The following is an 18,932-nucleotide window of genomic DNA, read 5'->3' on the forward strand; positions in this document are numbered from 1 at the left end:
ATAGGGTCTTGAAACGTCTTGACGATGATCGAGTACTCTGGATATATCCCATCTCCCAAATAGTATCCGTGACGATAGAAGGTATCGTTGGCATAAAACGGTAAGACCGGTATGCTACGGCTGATGTAATACTCTAACACGGGTGACGCGTTGAGAACGTTTATGTCGTTGTTAGACCCGACTGAGCCGAAGTAGGCTGACCAAATCCATAGGTCGTGTGAACAAATGGCTTGAAGACTAACCGTTGGCACTCCATGGTCACCACGAGTGTATTGACCTCGCCATGCGGTTGGACAGTTGGCCCACTCCCAATGCATGCAATCTATACTCCCGATCATGCCTGGAAAAGAATGTTTGCTTTCGAGTACATCATATATGCGAGCCAGGTCGTTTGAAGTAGGAATCCTCAGATAACGACGAAAGTATAATTGTATTATCCCTATACAAATAAATTATTAAACAATATTTATATTAAAAACAATAGTTAATACAAACAATTTAAATATTACCGATGCAAAAATTCTCCAACGCATCTCTCGTTGTTTTCTTAGCCATCTTTAAATCCTCGTCATTGATATCGGTCGTGTTGCCGTATGCGAGGATGCGTATAGCCGAAGTACAATTTTGGATTGCGGAGAATCCTAAAGATCCTCTTGCATTGGGTTTCTGTTGAAAATACTCATACTCCCGCTCCATATCTCCAACGATGCGCAAAAATAAACGCTTGGACATCCGAAAACGACGTCGAAACATAGCGTCGTTAAATATAGGTGTGTCGTCGAAGTAGTCCTTCATCAAACGAGCGTTCGCTTGCGTACGATCCCGAAGGATATATGACCGTCTACGTGGTGCCGTAGATGGAGCAGAGCCGGACACCATGTTATTGGCAACGGCAAGAACCGCGTTCGTGACCTCTAAATGCTCTTCTGCCACTTGTCGGTGAATCTGATGAATTCTTCGACTTTCGTTTATTAATTGATCCAAAATCTCGGCAGAGTTCGTGGAATCCGGGGAACTCATTGAGTTTGAAGAAGTATGAAAATAATAAAAATGATTGGTATTTTTATGTTTGTGTTTGTGTATGATAGGGTGAAAATTGTTAGATAAAGTTTGATATATATATTAAGTTTTTAAATTAATTTTTTTTTATATTTAGCCGTTACCCAACGGCATTATTATTATTATATTATTATTTCTCCATCTTGCAGGCGATAAACTAATCCTGCCCCCGCCCATTTCGCCCAGGGGGCGGTGTTCCACCATAAAATCGCCACAAATTCGCCCCTTTCCTCGCCCACTATACTCGGCCTAAAGGACTTTAAAATATATATTTATTTATAGAAATGTAAAATTAAGACAGTATTGAACTAATGATAACCACTGCAACTTAAACCCACAGTTGTAAACAAACCCCATGGAGTCTTCAGACACGCCGGCGATTCCGCCACCGACGCCGGTTTTCTCTCACCGACTTCCATTTCACCACCACCACCACCTCCACCTCCACCTCCAACCATCACCGCACTGCCCTCAGCATGGCGGCTACCTTCTGCGTCCAAACACTCATCTACAGTTATCCTCTAATTGCCCACTCCACGGTCACTTATTACCTCCTTGCCAGCTACACACCCCAAATTTTCACCCCAACAATCAACGTTTTCCCATCACCCCCAATTTTTATTCAACTCCAAACCCTAATTTTAACTCCGTACCACCCGAAGCAGAAATTGATGCAAATATAAATATTGAAGAAGAAGAAGAAGAAGAAGAAGGTGAAGACGAGTTTATGTTTGTTTTAACTGATGAATGGAAGGAGTTCTTTGCAAAATCTGAAGCTAAACGAAGATTAGGTAACAAACCACATTTCTCATTCATTTTCTTGTTGATATTATTCATATAAGTGAAATTAAGCTCAACTGTTTTGCAATTTGCAGCAAAGAAGCAAGCAAAAAAGAAGGGTAAAGGTAAAGATTAGGAGATATGTGTTCATGCTGCAGCTGCAATCATCAAATTTTGTAATGGCTTAAATATAAAAAGTTACACTTTAAGATTAGTTTTGAACCTTACTTCCTATAGTACTTGATTTTGTTATTTGCTATGTTTGTTAAATCTCATGTTGTTTGAGATCATATAACTTAATATTGTTTAAAATCAGTAGAAATACATGTAGTAACACCTTCCCGTCCACTAGAGAGAGACAATCATAAGGAATATCCGAAGCCAAAAAACAGATTAGTTACTCGCAAGTATTCGTCGTGTTTGTTTTAGAGGTGCACATTAATGGGTTGGGTAATGGGTCAAAACAGGTAAAAGATTTTGCCCGTTTTTAGAATTTTCGGTAACTATAATATAGGATGAATGCAATAAACTATCTTATGGTAATAATATTCTAACCCCTTTTATAAAAAGTGATCTACAAGGTTGTATGCGTTAAAAACACCTTTTGAGCAACTTTTGGCCCTGGTTAGATGTTTGTGTTTGATCCGTTAACATAAGACATAACCCATTTATAAGTAAACGAGCTGAAATTTCTCGACCTATCTTGTTATTAGGTGTTGCAGCTTTTGATGTTGGCTAGATGTTTGTATTTGATACGTTAAAATAAAACGTAAACCATTTATAAGTAACCTATTGCAGTTTTTATGAGACGTGGAATATAAAAAAATAGATGCAGTACTCGTGGATTATAATTTGTGACTCGTGTACGGCAATACTACCCCGTTTTAAACAATGGGTGTTCCTCGAGACCTTTTGGTGGATTCATCATCTTTGCAGTCTAATTTCTTGATCATGTTCTATCACTTCCAGCAACAACAAGGTCACTGTCATTTGTTGCATATATAACTAATTTCAAGCAACACAACGCATTTTTGCAACAGTCCTTTTCTTTGCATGTATAACTAATTTCAAGCGACACAAGACATTTTTGTAACAGTTCTTTTCTTGGATTAGAGGCTAGTGTCACTTGGATTAAAATGTTGGGTGGAAGTTGTAGAGTGAAACATCATAGTTTTCTTTTCATGATCTAGCATATATGAATCCACACAATTAAAATGTCTTATTTGGCCTTCTAGTATACTTTTGAGTCATGTGGAAGTGTATAGTGTATACTTGCTTTAACATGTTCGTCATATTTTACATAACTTTTCTTAACCATTCCTTTAAGCTAATTTCGTTTCTTAACCGTTTGGCCTGTTAGAGATGAAGCATAGCCCGAGCTGAATAGGTGGATAACGCCACCTTTATAATGAGTTCAGGCATAGCTTATCTTCTCATTAGCAAGTACCAGCAAACAATATAAGTGATATAAGCAAGATATATGCAGTCAATGAGGTTAAAATACTATGATCCTTAAAAACTCTTCAACAAACTAACATATGTAATTTTGGTCTATGCAATAACTGAAAATTAACTAGTAAAGAAACAACATTGTTGTTTTGAAAATCAGAAATTCAGCATTCCAAACATTGGAGCGAATGATCAAATATCACCACATCCTTTCCTGAAAATAAAGACAACAAGAAACACTGATATCGGTTAAGAATTTATGTGCCGCAACAAACGAATCATATAAGGGGCAAAGGCAGGCTCAGGCCGGCTCCGAGAAGACGAAATTCTTTTTGAGCCAAAAACAAATTTTTTTGTGCCTTAAGTAAAAGGAACATTTTGTTGGATTTAAACAATTTAGGGGGTGTTTGGCCTAGCTTATATTTTTGTGCTTATGCTTATATCTTTTTTAAGCTTATAGCTTATTTTATATCATTTGATAAGCTTTTTTTAAGTGTCTGGATTAGCTTATATTTTACAAATTGATTATACATCTTAATAAGTTGTTAAATCCATCATTTTTAATTTGTTATAGTAATAAGTTACTTCAATATTATTAATCCATCACCATTTGAAGGCAAATGAGTAATTTACGCCCCCCCCCCCCCTTTTTTAACAAATAAGCTTCTTCAAATAAGCTAAAAAATCATCTTCAAATAAGCTTCTACAAATTAGCTTATATAAGCTTATAAGACTAAGCCAAAAAAGCTAAACGAAACACCAAATGAAGCTTATTTTATAAAAAAAGCTAAAAATGCTATAAGCTTTGCTAAAATAGCTAGGCCAAACACCCCCTTAATTTTAAGTGAGCTTACTTGGTTATGATTTGGATTGTGTAAAAAACTTTTGTATAAAAATAAACTTAAAAAGTCTCAAATAAGACTAGAACCCACAACCTCTTGGTTAGATGTCTTACCCCTTTACCACTAGACTAAGCTAATGGTTATGCAATTGTGTTAAAACATTGATTATACATATTTTTTTTGATAAAAATACATATATTTAAAAAAAAAAAAATTCGGGTCTAGCGGGGTGTCGGGCCTGTGGCCGTCGACTAACCAGCCACACCCTTAGGCCGGCCTTGGGCAGGCTACCTATCTAGCTTTTTCGCTTAGTAGGGTAAAGTTTCCCAAAAGGTCAGTATATATATATATATATATATATATATATATATATATATAGGGGAAGGTTAATATACAAATGAAATTAACGTGCTAAACGTGAGAATCAGATAGAGTAATTTTATATACAAGTAGAGTGATTATCATAGAGTAATTATGTAATTACTCTATGATGTAATTACATAATTACTTTACTTGTATATTGATGTGTTGCAAAACACATAGTGTTTTTATCCCGTTTTTGTGTTGTTTTGTGCGTAAACCGTTAACGAATATCAATAGTTCTTGCGTGAATTTACACTTTTGTGTATGTGATAGGTCCCATGTTGAAGAGAGCGAGAAAACGAGTTTAATGGAGAAAGAATCAGCTAAAACGATGTGACAATCGTCAATTTCAGGTTAACCTCGTTAACTCAACTCCGTCAATTCAAACTTTAAGATCGTTGAATCTTTAACGCACACTTCGTTACATTTAAACTAGGGTTTAAATGACGCTTAACACTTACTACATGTGTAGTCTTTCGGGATTTGCACCGAAACGCAAACGAGTTAACGCAAACGATTGACAAATAAACGACAAACGTCAAGACACTAATTATATGATTATTATGTGTTAGGATTATGTGCTATGTGATAATAGTATGGTCATGTTAACTTATTGTTCAAGTATGATGGAATGTTCTAGAGAAAAACAACAATTGGAAGTTTAGGGACTAGAATGTAACTTGTTGGCTTATAAATATAACATAAACTCTAAACCCTAACTATTATTATTATTATTAATAACCTCCGATCGGAAATCCCTTCCTCCCTACTCACGGCTGCCGTCCACAATCTTCCACACACACACATCAAATCAAGAGTTTAATCCAAGAACTAGGTGCTAGGAAGGTATACTTGATCATCCCTTACCTCCTTGTTGTGTAATTTTGATGTTTAATGAGTTGTATGCAAACCCTAACTCAGCCGATTCTAGGTGTTATATGATTAATATGATTCTTGATAGTTGGATGATAGATTAATATGATTCTTGATGTTGTTACATGATTCATTGATTGTCTTTGATTTGAATTAGAACACAAACCCTAATCTTGTATGTATGGTATGATTGATATGCATGGATAGTAGTTATAGTATCTAGAAGGTTATATGGATGCATGATAGTTCATAGGGTATGGTTAGGTTGAGTTTTGATGTGAACAGATTCTGGACAGAATGTATATACGATGTTTAACTGACTGTAACGAAGTGTAAACGTGAAAATTGATTGAGATTGTGGGTACTGCAGTAAACTAGGTTGAGTCTAGTTTCTATAAAGTATAAATTCGTAATTTTTGGATAAGTAGAAGTATACTTTTATGATTTTACAAAAACGTGATGCAAAGCTGAGCTGTTAGACCTGCTGTTAGGTTATATTGTAAATACTATATCTCATGAACTACGAGGCCAATTGGGTTGGTTCCACTTTTGGAAGTTGACTCATTGAGTCAGGAACCAAACCCAAGTGGTCTTGCATTTATTGGATTTTTCGTTTAACGGGAATTGCAAATAATATTCTGTTGTGCATGAATCTGACTGATATAAGTTAGCTGTAATGTTTTGATCATTATGAACAATCTATATGGAATAAAAATAAGATAAAAGATGTTCTGGAAACCTAAGATATGTATGCTTCTGTGGTAATTTTTGGTGAATTAATTGAGACGTTATAATCAGTGAACTAGTACAATCTTTCAAGTAGAAATTCTGTCATAACGAAACTAGCTGCTGAGTTGTATAGGAATGCATGAAATATGGTAGTTTCTATATAATTGTTGTAATTTTGACCAAAATACCCTTGCGGGGAAATAGTTGCTAGTTGATTGCCATGAATTGACCAAATTACCCTTGCGGGAAATATTGGTTAGTTAGTCTTTGTTTGTTGACCAAATTGCCCTTACGGGAATTATTGCTAGTAAGTAGGTTATTAACACATGACACGGAAGTAATTGCTCACTCATATGTCGTATCACGATTGTACTTGTAGAGTCACACACAATACACAAACGAAACACGAAACATGTTACTTGCATAGGTATTATGTGCCGAGTCTAGAGACTCGTTAAACGTTCCGACACTTAGAAAATCTCTTTGTTGTTTTAGAACGCTAGAGAGTTTTCTACGACGCGCATCACTCGGTGATCTAGATCGGATATTCTTCGCAAACAGTGAGTTCACTTTACCCCACTCTTAAACTGCTTTCAAACGTTTTTCACTTGGGGGAGATAACATACTCCGATAAACATATTTTCTGAGATAAACGCATATGAAAGATTTTGTTATAAATTATATATCACTTGTAAAGGCTAAGCGGCATTTGTAACAACTTGAAGTCCCACACATCGGACCGGTTAATATTTGGAATAGCGAGTCACTTTTGGGTAGTACTACTGGGTTTGACAAACCCCACCCGACGTTATAGCTCAACTGGAGGTTGAGTGGGTGTAAATTTGGGCTAACACATACCATGGTCTGGAGGACCTGGTGACGGGCACTTGATAAACAGTCAGCTTCGGTCGCGAACCACTTAGCAATACTTGTTGTATAGATTAGCTACCTATCGATATATAATTTAACATAACACTATCTGGTAATGCAACACTTAAACGTTGTAACATGGTTACACGCTCAAACATCGTAACGAGGTTACGCAATACTTAAACGTTGTAACGTGGTTACACGCTCAAACGTCGTAACGAGGTTACGCAACATTTAAACGTCGTAACGAGGTTACGCAAAACGCTAAACAATCTATCTTATTTTACTTGTGAACTCACCAACCTTGTGTTGACACTTTTAGTATGTTATTCTCAGGTAGCCGAGGCGGGCGCGCGGTTTAGGAGCATGCATTATTGAAAACATTTTTATTCCGCAAATTTAAACTTTAACAGTTGCTTTTGGTTTTTAAGTCGTCCTGCGTGACGCAACTTTTGAATTAAGGTTTTACGCTTCCGCATTTACTTTCATTTAAACGTTTTTCTTTGGTTTGGTTATAACTAATGATTCCGATCCTGCCAGTTCACACCCTCTGACGGTAAAACTCCGTTAGTGGATTTTGAGGGTGTGACAGATTGGTATCAGAGCCATTGGTTATAGCGAACTAGAAGCCGCATGCATACTAGACTATAACCGCGACGACCCATTAGTTATAATAATACGCACTGCATAGGTTTGTGTAGTCTTGAAATCTTATCTCTTTACCTCTTTCGCTCATACGCGCGCGCATACACGGCTTACCTGTAGGAATGTCGACGCCACCCTCATCATCATCCGATTCGATGACGCATGCTCACGGGAAGGAACCGCAGTTACCTACTGCCTCGCCACCCCGTGTAGTCCCGGAACTCGAAGCTCCCGCACCAAAGAGGTACCGCCCATCCGGAGGCCTGTATGATAACGACGTTAGCTGGGAATGGTATCCCAACATGATCAGACGTATGGTCTACCGTGAACAAGTTCCCCCATTGCCTCACCCGAACCACCCTGGTTACCCTAACACTTTACCACCCATAACCGAACCTGTGGAACGAGTCCTCGCAGCTGTCGTTTCTTGTTTGGAGCGTGATGTGGGTTACATGCGCTACACTAGAGAAAATGTTGCTAGACTGTTTAAAGATGGAACCGAGACTCAAGAGGAGATTGCCCGCATGACAACGGCAATGAAAGAAATGCAAGAGACTAGTGAACAACGAACCAAGGTTATGATGAAGATGCAAGCCGAGATGATAGACTTGCAAGAACAACTCCAAGAAGCAAGGACCCGAACGGAAATAGCGTTAGAACGTTGCGATATCCTACAAACGCAACTCGATCAGAACGCAGCAGAACCTGAGGCCGAGCCCGAGGCAGAGCCTGAAGTAGAACCCGAAGTAGAACCTGAAGAAGATCCCGAAGAGGAGCCTGAGGAAGATCCCGAGGAAGATCCCGAGGAGGAGCCCGAAGAAGAACCGGAGGAGGAACCGGCTGAGGAGGAGGCACATTCAGAGGTGTCCTCAGATGACGACATCTAGCGATGATGACACTTAGATGGAGGGGTTGTCTCCATCCAAACTATTATTTTTCTACGATTTTAAGGATTGATTGGAAATACTTTGTAGCGAATACAATGGTTTTAATCAAAAATTTTTATTTAGACTAATATGTGGTTGTGATGTGATTTTTTTTTTTTTCTTACCTACCTTTTATTACATGTATGGTGTGTTGTATATGAAAGAAAAATTCATGTTTAACATTTTATACTGTGATTCTAGGAAATGGCCGGAAGAAACGCTGGACGAGGACGAGGTAACATCAGCATGACTGCAGCTGAACTCCAAACCTTGCTGAATGACCATGTTGCTGCCGCTTTAGCTGCACACAATCAGAATCAAACAGGAGGTCCAAATGGAACGTGTACCTTCAAGAACTACTTAGACTGCAAGCCCAGTACGTTTAAGGGCACTGAGGGAGCTATAGGCTTCCTGCGTTGGGCTGAGAAGGCCGAGTCGGCCTTTGAGATGTGTAACTGTCCCCATGCCAATAGGGTCAAGTTTGCTGCTGGGACACTCGAGGATTCCGCCCTCACTTGGTGGAATTCGAACGTCCAGATCCTTGGCTTGGAACTGGCAAACGCGATGAACTGGGAGGAGTTCAAAAACATGATGCGAGAGGAATACTGTCCGAGGGAAGAAATTTCGAAGTTAGAGTCGGAGTTTTGGTCATTGAAAATGGTGGGTTCAGAGATTGAAGCCTACACCACTCGTTCGCACGAGTTGGCAGTGATGTGTCCGCGGATGGTGGATCCGCCGAGCAAAAGAATAGAGATGTACATTGATGGGTTGGCACCACAGATTCAGGGTATGGTGACGTCTTCCAGACCAGCCACGATCCAACAAGCGATCCGTTTGGCTCACAAACTAACGGATCAGGCTGTGACCCAGGGTGCGTTACCACCAAGGGGTTCGACTGTAAAAGCCCGTGACAACCCGAATAATGACCATGCCAGCAACAGCAACAACAGCAACCCGAACAGCGGGAAAAGAAAGTTTGACAACACCAGATCTTCATCCTCAAACCTCCCACCGCAACGCTACCGGAAGCCCGAATTTACTCGGAGTTTCAACACTCAGAATCACAACAACAACAACAACAACAACAACGGTAACGGGCAGGTTTCGAGCGGGTATGCTGGGAAACATCCAAAGTGCAATAGGTGCAACTTTCACCATGTTGGGCAGTGTGACCGTGTCAAGTGTCAAAGATGCGGAAAGATAGGTCACCAAGCGAAGGATTGTAGAGTTGACCTTGTGGCGAAGGGTGCTCCTAAGCCACCGATGATGACTAAGGGATGTTATGAATGTGGACAGGAAGGTCATTTCCGGAAGGACTGCCCCAAGCTGAAACAGAACGACAATAACGGGGGTAATGGGAGTGGCAGTAACGGTGGAGGAAATGGCAAAGGAAGAGCGTTTGTGATTGGATCAGGTCAAGCCCGCAGAGATCCGCATGTGGTGTCTGGTAAGTTCCCTGTAAACGATTGTTTTGCTTCTGTTTTGTTTGACACTGGAGCTGATAGGAGTTTTGTGTCAAAGGCCTTTAGCCAACTTTTAAACCTTACTCCAACCCCGTTAGACGCTAAGTTTCCTGTTGAATTAGCTAACGGTAAGACTGTAATAACAACTCATATACTTGCGGGATGTAAGTTGAAATTGTCAGGTCATGTCTTTGACATCGACCTTATTCCTTTTACGCTTAGTAGTTTCGATGTCGTTGTCGGCATGGACTGGTTATCTGAGAACCGAGCGGAGATTATATGTCATGATAAGATCGTCCATATTACCACCCCTTCAGGCGAGATCATTTCGGTCCGAGGCGAGAGAAGCGGCATGACCACCAGCATCATTACCATTATGAAGGCACAGAAGTATTTAAGAAAGGGTCATCCGGCAATTCTGGCGCAGATTGTTGAGAAACCTGTGGAGGAGAAACGAATTGAAGACATTCCGGTTGTGCGAGATTTTCCAGAAGTCTTCCCGGAGGATTTGCCCGGACTCCCTCCTATTCGTCAAGTCGAATTTCAAATCGAGTTGACACCCGGTGCAGCACCCATAGCACGAGCCCCGTATCGGCTCGCACCGGCGGAACTTCAGGAGTTGTCCACTCAGTTGCAAGATTTGTTGGATAAGGGTTTTATCCGACCTAGCTCATCGCCATGGGGAGCCCCTGTCTTGTTTGTCCGAAAGAAAGACGGGACTTTCCGGATGTGCATCGACTACCGGGAATTGAACAAGGTGACGGTCAAGAACCGTTATCCTTTACCCCGAATTGATGATTTGTTCGACCAGCTTCAGGGATCGAGTTACTACTCGAAGATCGATTTACGATCCGGTTATCACCAGCTGAGAGTGCGCGAAGAAGATATTTCAAAGACGGCTTTCAGAACACGGTATGGTCACTACGAGTTTTCGGTTATGCCTTTTGGCCTAACCAACGCACCAGCCGTATTTATGGATCTCATGAATCGAGTATGCAAGGCGTACCTCGACAAGTTCGTGATTGTTTTCATCGATGATATTCTCGTCTACTCCAAGAACGAGACTGACCACGACGAACACTTAAGGATAATTCTGGAACTGCTGAAGAAGGAACAACTGTATGCTAAACTCTCGAAATGTGAATTTTGGCTTCGAGAGGTTCACTTTTTAGGACATGTGATAAACGAGAATGGTATCCATGTCGATCCCGGTAAGGTAGAGGCCATCAAAAACTGGGAAGCACCTAAGACTCCGACTGAGGTGCGACAATTCCTAGGACTGGCCGGCTACTACCGGCGTTTCATCGAGGGATTTTCAAAGATTGCTCAACCCCTAACCGCTTTGACTCACAAGGGCACTAAGTACAACTGGGGTGACGCGCAAGAATCCGCTTTTCAACTGTTGAAAACCAAGCTTTGTAGCGCCCCTATTTTAGCCCTCCCCGAGGGAACGGAAAATTTTGAGGTACACTGTGACGCATCTATACAAGGTCTCGGTTGTGTGCTGATGCAACTTGAGAAAGTTATAGCCTACGCCTCTAGACAACTACGGGTTCACGAGAAGAACTACACGACCCATGATTTGGAACTCGGAGCTGTAGTGTTTGCTCTTAAGATATGGAGGCATTACTTGTACGGTACCAAGTTTACCATTTACACCGACCACAAGAGTCTCCAACATATCTACGATCAGAAAGAGCTGAACATGAGACAGCGTCGTTGGGTCGAGCTGCTTAAAGACTATGATTGTGCCATCAAGTACCACCCTGGCAAGGCCAATGTGGTGGCCGACGCCCTTAGCAGAAAAGAAACAGATAAACCCAGACGGGTGAGAGCATTGCAACTCACGATTCATGCCAGCTTACCCGATCAGATTCGCGATGCGCAACTGGAAGCTTTGAAAGATGATAATCTCCCATCGGAACTCATGCGGGGCATGAGCAAGCAACTTGAAACCAGGTCGGACGGGGTCCGATATTTTGAGAACCGGATTTGGGTTCCACGATACGGAGAGTTGAGAACTCTAGTGATGGACGAAGCTCACAAGTCCCGATATTCTATCCACCCCGGCTCAGATAAAATGTATCATGATTTAAAGGAACTTTACTGGTGGCCGAACATGAAAGCCGACATTGCAACCTACGTGAGCAAATGTTTGACTTGTGCCAGAGTCAAGATAGAATACCAGAAACCATCTGGTCTACTGCAACAGCCGGAACTCCCAATGTGGAAATGGGAACAAATCTCAATGGACTTTATTACGGGTTTGCCTAAGACACCGACGGGATGCGATACCATCTGGGTGATCGTTGACCGGTTGACTAAATCGGCACATTTTCTAGCGATTAAGGAAACAGACAAAATGGAAAGACTGACTCGTGTCTACATGAAGGAAGTAGTGTCGAGACACGGAGTGCCTGTCTCCATCATTTCCGACCGAGATTCTCGTTTTACCTCACACTTTTGGAAGTCGCTGCAAAGCGCACTGGGCACACGTCTCGATATGAGTACCGCATACCATCCTCAGACAGATGGGCAGAGTGAACGGACTATCCAGACCCTGGAGGATATGTTGCGTGCATGCGTCTTAGATTTCGGAAAAAGTTGGGAACCCCATTTACCCTTGGTAGAGTTTTCGTATAATAACAGCTACCACGCAAGCATTAAGGCAGCGCCGTTTGAAGCGCTGTACGGACGGAAGTGTCGATCACCACTCTGCTGGGCAGAGGTGGGTGATAGCCAAATCACTGGTCCGGAACTGGTACTCGAAACTTCGGAAAAGATTGTTCAAATCCGAAATCGCATGGCAGCAGCACGAGATCGACAAAAGAGTTACGCCGACAAGCGCCGAAAACCTCTCGAATTTCAAGTAAACGATCGAGTGTTACTCAAAGTCTCACCTTGGAAAGGTGTGGTTCGCTTTGGTAAGCGAAACAAACTTAACCCGCGATATGTTGGTCCGTACCGGATAACTGAGCGCATTGGTCCGGTGGCGTACCGACTGGATCTACCAACAGAACTCGGTGGCGTACACGATGTATTCCACGTATCAAATTTGAAGAAATGCCTATCTGATGAAACCCAAGTAGTCCCTTTGGAGGAACTACAAGTTGATGAACAGTTACGGTTCATTGAGGAACCAGTCGAGGTTTTGGATTGGGAAACCAAAACGCTCAAACACAGCAAAATTCCAATCGTTAAGGTTCGTTGGAACTCGAGACGTGGACCGGAGTTCACGTGGGAACGCGAGGATCAAATGATGAAAAAGTATCCTCACCTTTTTGAAGGGCTAACCAAACACCGGAAACCGCGAAACCCGGCAAACCGTCAAACATCACCGGAGGTATGAACTAAATTTCGGGACGAAATTTCTTTCTACTAGGGGATGATATGACAAACTGAAAATTTTTCTTACTTTTTCAGGCTCTCATCACGACTTGACTCAATTTTCGGGACGAAAATTCTTTAACATGGGAATGATGTGACAATCGTCAATTTCAGGTTAACCTCGTTAACTCAACTCCGTCAATTCAAACTTTAAGATCGTTGAATCTTTAACGCACACTTCGTTACATTTAAACTAGGGTTTAAATGACGCTTAACACTTACTACATGTGTAGTCTTTCGGGATTTGCACCGAAACGCAAACGAGTTAACGCAAACGATTGACAAATAAACGACAAACGTCAAGACACTAATTATATGATTATTATGTGTTAGGATTATGTGCTATGTGATAATAGTATGGTCATGTTAACTTATTGTTCAAGTATGATGGAATGTTCTAGAGAAAAACAACAATTGGAAGTTTAGGGACTAGAATGTAACTTGTTGGCTTATAAATATAACATAAACTCTAAACCCTAACTATTATTATTATTATTAATAACCTCCGATCGGAAATCCCTTCCTCCCTACTCACGGCTGCCGTCCACAATCTTCCACACACACACATCAAATCAAGAGTTTAATCCAAGAACTAGGTGCTAGGAAGGTATACTTGATCATCCCTTACCTCCTTGTTGTGTAATTTTGATGTTTAATGAGTTGTATGCAAACCCTAACTCAGCCGATTCTAGGTGTTATATGATTAATATGATTCTTGATAGTTGGATGATAGATTAATATGATTCTTGATGTTGTTACATGATTCATTGATTGTCTTTGATTTGAATTAGAACACAAACCCTAATCTTGTATGTATGGTATGATTGATATGCATGGATAGTAGTTATAGTATCTAGAAGGTTATATGGATGCATGATAGTTCATAGGGTATGGTTAGGTTGAGTTTTGATGTGAACAGATTCTGGACAGAATGTATATACGATGTTTAACTGACTGTAACGAAGTGTAAACGTGAAAATTGATTGAGATTGTGGGTACTGCAGTAAACTAGGTTGAGTCTAGTTTCTATAAAGTATAAATTCGTAATTTTTGGATAAGTAGAAGTATACTTTTATGATTTTACAAAAACGTGATGCAAAGCTGAGCTGTTAGACCTGCTGTTAGGTTATATTGTAAATACTATATCTCATGAACTACGAGGCCAATTGGGTTGGTTCCACTTTTGGAAGTTGACTCATTGAGTCAGGAACCAAACCCAAGTGGTCTTGCATTTATTGGATTTTTCGTTTAACGGGAATTGCAAATAATATTCTGTTGTGCATGAATCTGACTGATATAAGTTAGCTGTAATGTTTTGATCATTATGAACAATCTATATGGAATAAAAATAAGATAAAAGATGTTCTGGAAACCTAAGATATGTATGCTTCTGTGGTAATTTTTGGTGAATTAATTGAGACGTTATAATCAGTGAACTAGTACAATCTTTCAAGTAGAAATTCTGTCATAACGAAACTAGCTGCTGAGTTGTATAGGAATGCATGAAATATGGTAGTTTCTATATAATTGTTGTAATTTTGACCAAAATACCCTTGCGGGGAAATAGTTGCTAGTTGATTGCCATGAATTGACCAAATTACCCTTGCGGGAAATATTGGTTAGTTAGTCTTTGTTTGTTGACCAAATTGCCCTTACGGGAATTATTGCTAGTAAGTAGGTTATTAACACATGACACGGAAGTAATTGCTCACTCATATGTCGTATCACGATTGTACTTGTAGAGTCACACACAATACACAAACGAAACACGAAACATGTTACTTGCATAGGTATTATGTGCCGAGTCTAGAGACTCGTTAAACGTTCCGACACTTAGAAAATCTCTTTGTTGTTTTAGAACGCTAGAGAGTTTTCTACGACGCGCATCACTCGGTGATCTAGATCGGATATTCTTCGCAAACAGTGAGTTCACTTTACCCCACTCTTAAACTGCTTTCAAACGTTTTTCACTTGGGGGAGATAACATACTCCGATAAACATATTTTCTGAGATAAACGCATATGAAAGATTTTGTTATAAATTATATATCACTTGTAAAGGCTAAGCGGCATTTGTAACAACTTGAAGTCCCACACATCGGACCGGTTAATATTTGGAATAGCGAGTCACTTTTGGGTAGTACTACTGGGTTTGACAAACCCCACCCGACGTTATAGCTCAACTGGAGGTTGAGTGGGTGTAAATTTGGGCTAACACATACCATGGTCTGGAGGACCTGGTGACGGGCACTTGATAAACAGTCAGCTTCGGTCGCGAACCACTTAGCAATACTTGTTGTATAGATTAGCTACCTATCGATATATAATTTAACATAACACTATCTGGTAATGCAACACTTAAACGTTGTAACATGGTTACACGCTCAAACATCGTAACGAGGTTACGCAATACTTAAACGTTGTAACGTGGTTACACGCTCAAAACGTCGTAACGAGGTTACGCAACATTTAAACGTCGTAACGAGGTTACGCAAAACGCTAAACAATCTATCTTATTTTACTTGTGAACTCACCAACCTTGTGTTGACACTTTTAGTATGTTATTCTCAGGTAGCCGAGGCGGGCGCGCGGTTTAGGAGCATGCATTATTGAAAACATTTTTATTCCGCAAATTTAAACTTTAACAGTTGCTTTTGGTTTTTAAGTCGTCCTGCGTGACGCAACTTTTGAATTAAGGTTTTACGCTTCCGCATTTACTTTCATTTAAACGTTTTTCTTTGGTTTGGTTATAACTAATGATTCCGATCCTGCCAGTTCACACCCTCTGACGGTAAAACTCCGTTAGTGGATTTTGAGGGTGTGACAAACGAAGCTCGGATGAAGCCGATACACGCGTACGAAGATAAACGAGCTGGAATTCGAAAAACGTCAGAAAATGGCATGGCCGAGCTACAAGACCAGGTCATACCATTCAAGCAGCATGTGGTGGATTCCAACATGTCCCAAGGCTGCCAAGAATGTTGAGAAATCATAAAAACGTCTATTTTGTCTTCTAGTGGGCCTTGCGGGCTTGTTTTAACCTGTTTTATATTAGGAAGGGGTGTTTAATGATATATTTAAAAACCCTTGATGTGCGTGTGCGCGGCTTTTATAAATATGATAGATTGGATATTTAGCTTTTGCACAAGATCGTGTTTTAAATTTATAAAAGTGATTTCTACAAATACTAAACACACACAAAATAGGCAAGTGTACCTATCGTATATGTAGGATAGTATTGGTAAGAACCAAGTATCGATCCGTGGACACAAAGGTTTCTAATAATAAATCGTTGTTTTGCTTTAATCGGAGGTTTTAATCATTTTGGGGTTAATTTTGAACTTTTTATAAAATGTAAATACTTATATATAATATATAGGTGACCAAGATAAGAAATTCTAAACGAGTTGTTCAATTATGCGAATGTTACCATCTAAGATCAAGAATCCACTCCATTTTAGAATTGATAATTAATATGTAGACATGTGATAAACTTGCCGTAGCAATATATGATAGATAGCTCCTTAAACCTTAAGTGAGTATCTTTGGCACTAAGGAGATGATATGCGCATTTTAAAGTCCACCCTTTCCTAATGTCATACCATCTCAATGATGTCAATTTAAGTTGGCAAGTAGTTTCGTAAAGTAGAAAGATTAGGATTGACTTCAATTCTCGAATACCAATTCTAACAACTTCGGGTGGTTGTAGTTCATCACACAACCTCCCCTTGGTTGATTTATGTAGGCTATAATTACACATTCCGTTAACATATGGTATCTTTAACTAATTTGATATCCTAAGCAAAGCCATTTTCAGATTACCAAGGTTTAGAAAAATATACCATAACTTATATCTCATCATTTCTAAGTACAATAAAAGGATCCATGTTTCGATAATGTATCAAAGTATTTCTATCTTTCAAGAACATGAATCGATCATGAACGATTGCCAATGAGATTGACAACCACCAACTTTGAATTAGTGATTTAATATGGTGAAACATTTCTCATCAAAAGATAATTGTAATATAACCATGTACTTTACTAGACTACATCACATGTTTGATTAATTATCAAGTAAAACAAAGCTTCTTCATAGATTTAAGATGGTAAAAGGAGTTTAGCTCATAATGAGCATGATGATAAACATTAAGATGATTGATAATAACAAATACATGATTAAACTTAGAACAATCTAACCAAATGTAGATGAATCTTTCTTCTTAATGATGGTAATGATGGTTGATGATGATGATTAGTGGTGATGACCTCCAAACCTTCAAACTCTTCAATAGATCTTCAAAGTGAGTGTTAGTGTGTGTTTTTATAAGTGAAAACCGGAGAGAATTCTTTTCAAGGCACACCAAATGAATGCAACATGAGCCACTATTTATAGGCAATCTGGATGGTGAGGCACGACCCCGTGCATGATGAGCACGGCCCCGTGCATTTTTATGACATATGACATATTTGTTTTGTCTTTTTTGTGAGGTGGCAACGGCCCCGTGGTTGGTAGGCACGGCCCCGTGTTTTTTAGTGACATGTGCTCAATTCTTTTTTTTTGTCTTTTCTGCATTCTCGTCCACGGCCCCATGCATGATGAGCACGGCCCGTGCTTTTCTTTCCAGATTTTGTCTTTTCTTGTGTCAGAAGCATGGGGGCGTGTTTCTTGAGGCACGGGTGTGTTTCTTTATTTTCTTGTGTTTTCTTCGTCTTTTTGCTTGTTTCTTCGTTTGAGGCTTGGTTTTACATGAAATTATGTTTTATTATGATAAGTAGCCTTTTATGCTATGTTTTTATATAGAAATTGCAGTTTTTAGAGATTATTTGATGCCGAAAAGATGTATATTTATATGTACATCAACCCTAAACCCTATGAACGACAATAAGCATCATTCCAGCCTTCTAAGTTCTGCTAAAGTCGAAATAACAAGAAGGAGGAGCTTCTGGATCGGAGTTTCATTAACAGGTTGTCGGTTTTGCTTGTTATAACGTTTGTGAGTTCGTTTTTGAGTTTAATACTTTGAAACAAGTTCCAATCAGTTTGTAATGGATACCTTGAGCTTAATTATGATTATTATCTACTGTTCATTCATTATGGTTGGCTAAATTTGTTTGAATCGCCTAGGTTTGATGTTTAGCGGTTGATTTATCACTTTTTGGGTGTTAATTTCGTGTTTGATTGTTTAGTTATTGTAAAGTTCATAATTTGTGATATTATTCCATGAACCTTGCTTCCATTAGATGTATTTTAGGTTGAATGAGCCCCAAGTAGTTGATTATTGCATTAATTTGTTTCGTATAGTCGTTAATTGCTAGTTCGGTTAATACTGAGTGTGTTGATTGATTGTGGTAGACGTGTGCCATTAGAGTTTATGTTTCTTGAATAATTTAGGTCATTAGGATCATCCTCTTTGAGTTGGACCAAAACCTTAGGGGTTAGCTTATCTCTTTCCGTTAGTTGATTTAGTTACCCATTGCGAGACCACGTGCGGTTTTCTAGCTATCGACTAAGTTAGTTTGTAAGTTGAGTTATTTTATCCTTAT

The 18,932-nt window shown here is 39.7% G+C and overlaps 1 protein-coding gene across 1 annotated transcript; it reads left to right on the top strand.

Annotated features, from left to right (window-relative positions):
• The first annotated feature begins 1,407 nt into the window (after positions 1-1,407).
• Positions 1,408-2,097, top strand: LOC143569391 (uncharacterized). Its single transcript, XM_077055320.1, has 2 exons — positions 1,408-1,850; positions 1,935-2,097. Exons 1-2 carry the CDS (start codon positions 1,415-1,417, stop codon positions 1,973-1,975), a joined length of 477 nt encoding a protein of 158 aa, XP_076911435.1. The 5' UTR covers positions 1,408-1,414; the 3' UTR covers positions 1,976-2,097.
• Positions 2,098-18,932: the final 16,835 nt, after the last annotated feature.

The sequence above is a fragment of the Bidens hawaiensis genome, unplaced genomic scaffold, assembly GCF_021521415.1.
Source record: "Bidens hawaiensis isolate Kalapana, Puna unplaced genomic scaffold, B.hawaiensis_p1.1 tig00024467_1, whole genome shotgun sequence".
In the NCBI taxonomy this organism is placed as follows: domain Eukaryota; kingdom Viridiplantae; phylum Streptophyta; class Magnoliopsida; order Asterales; family Asteraceae; genus Bidens; species Bidens hawaiensis.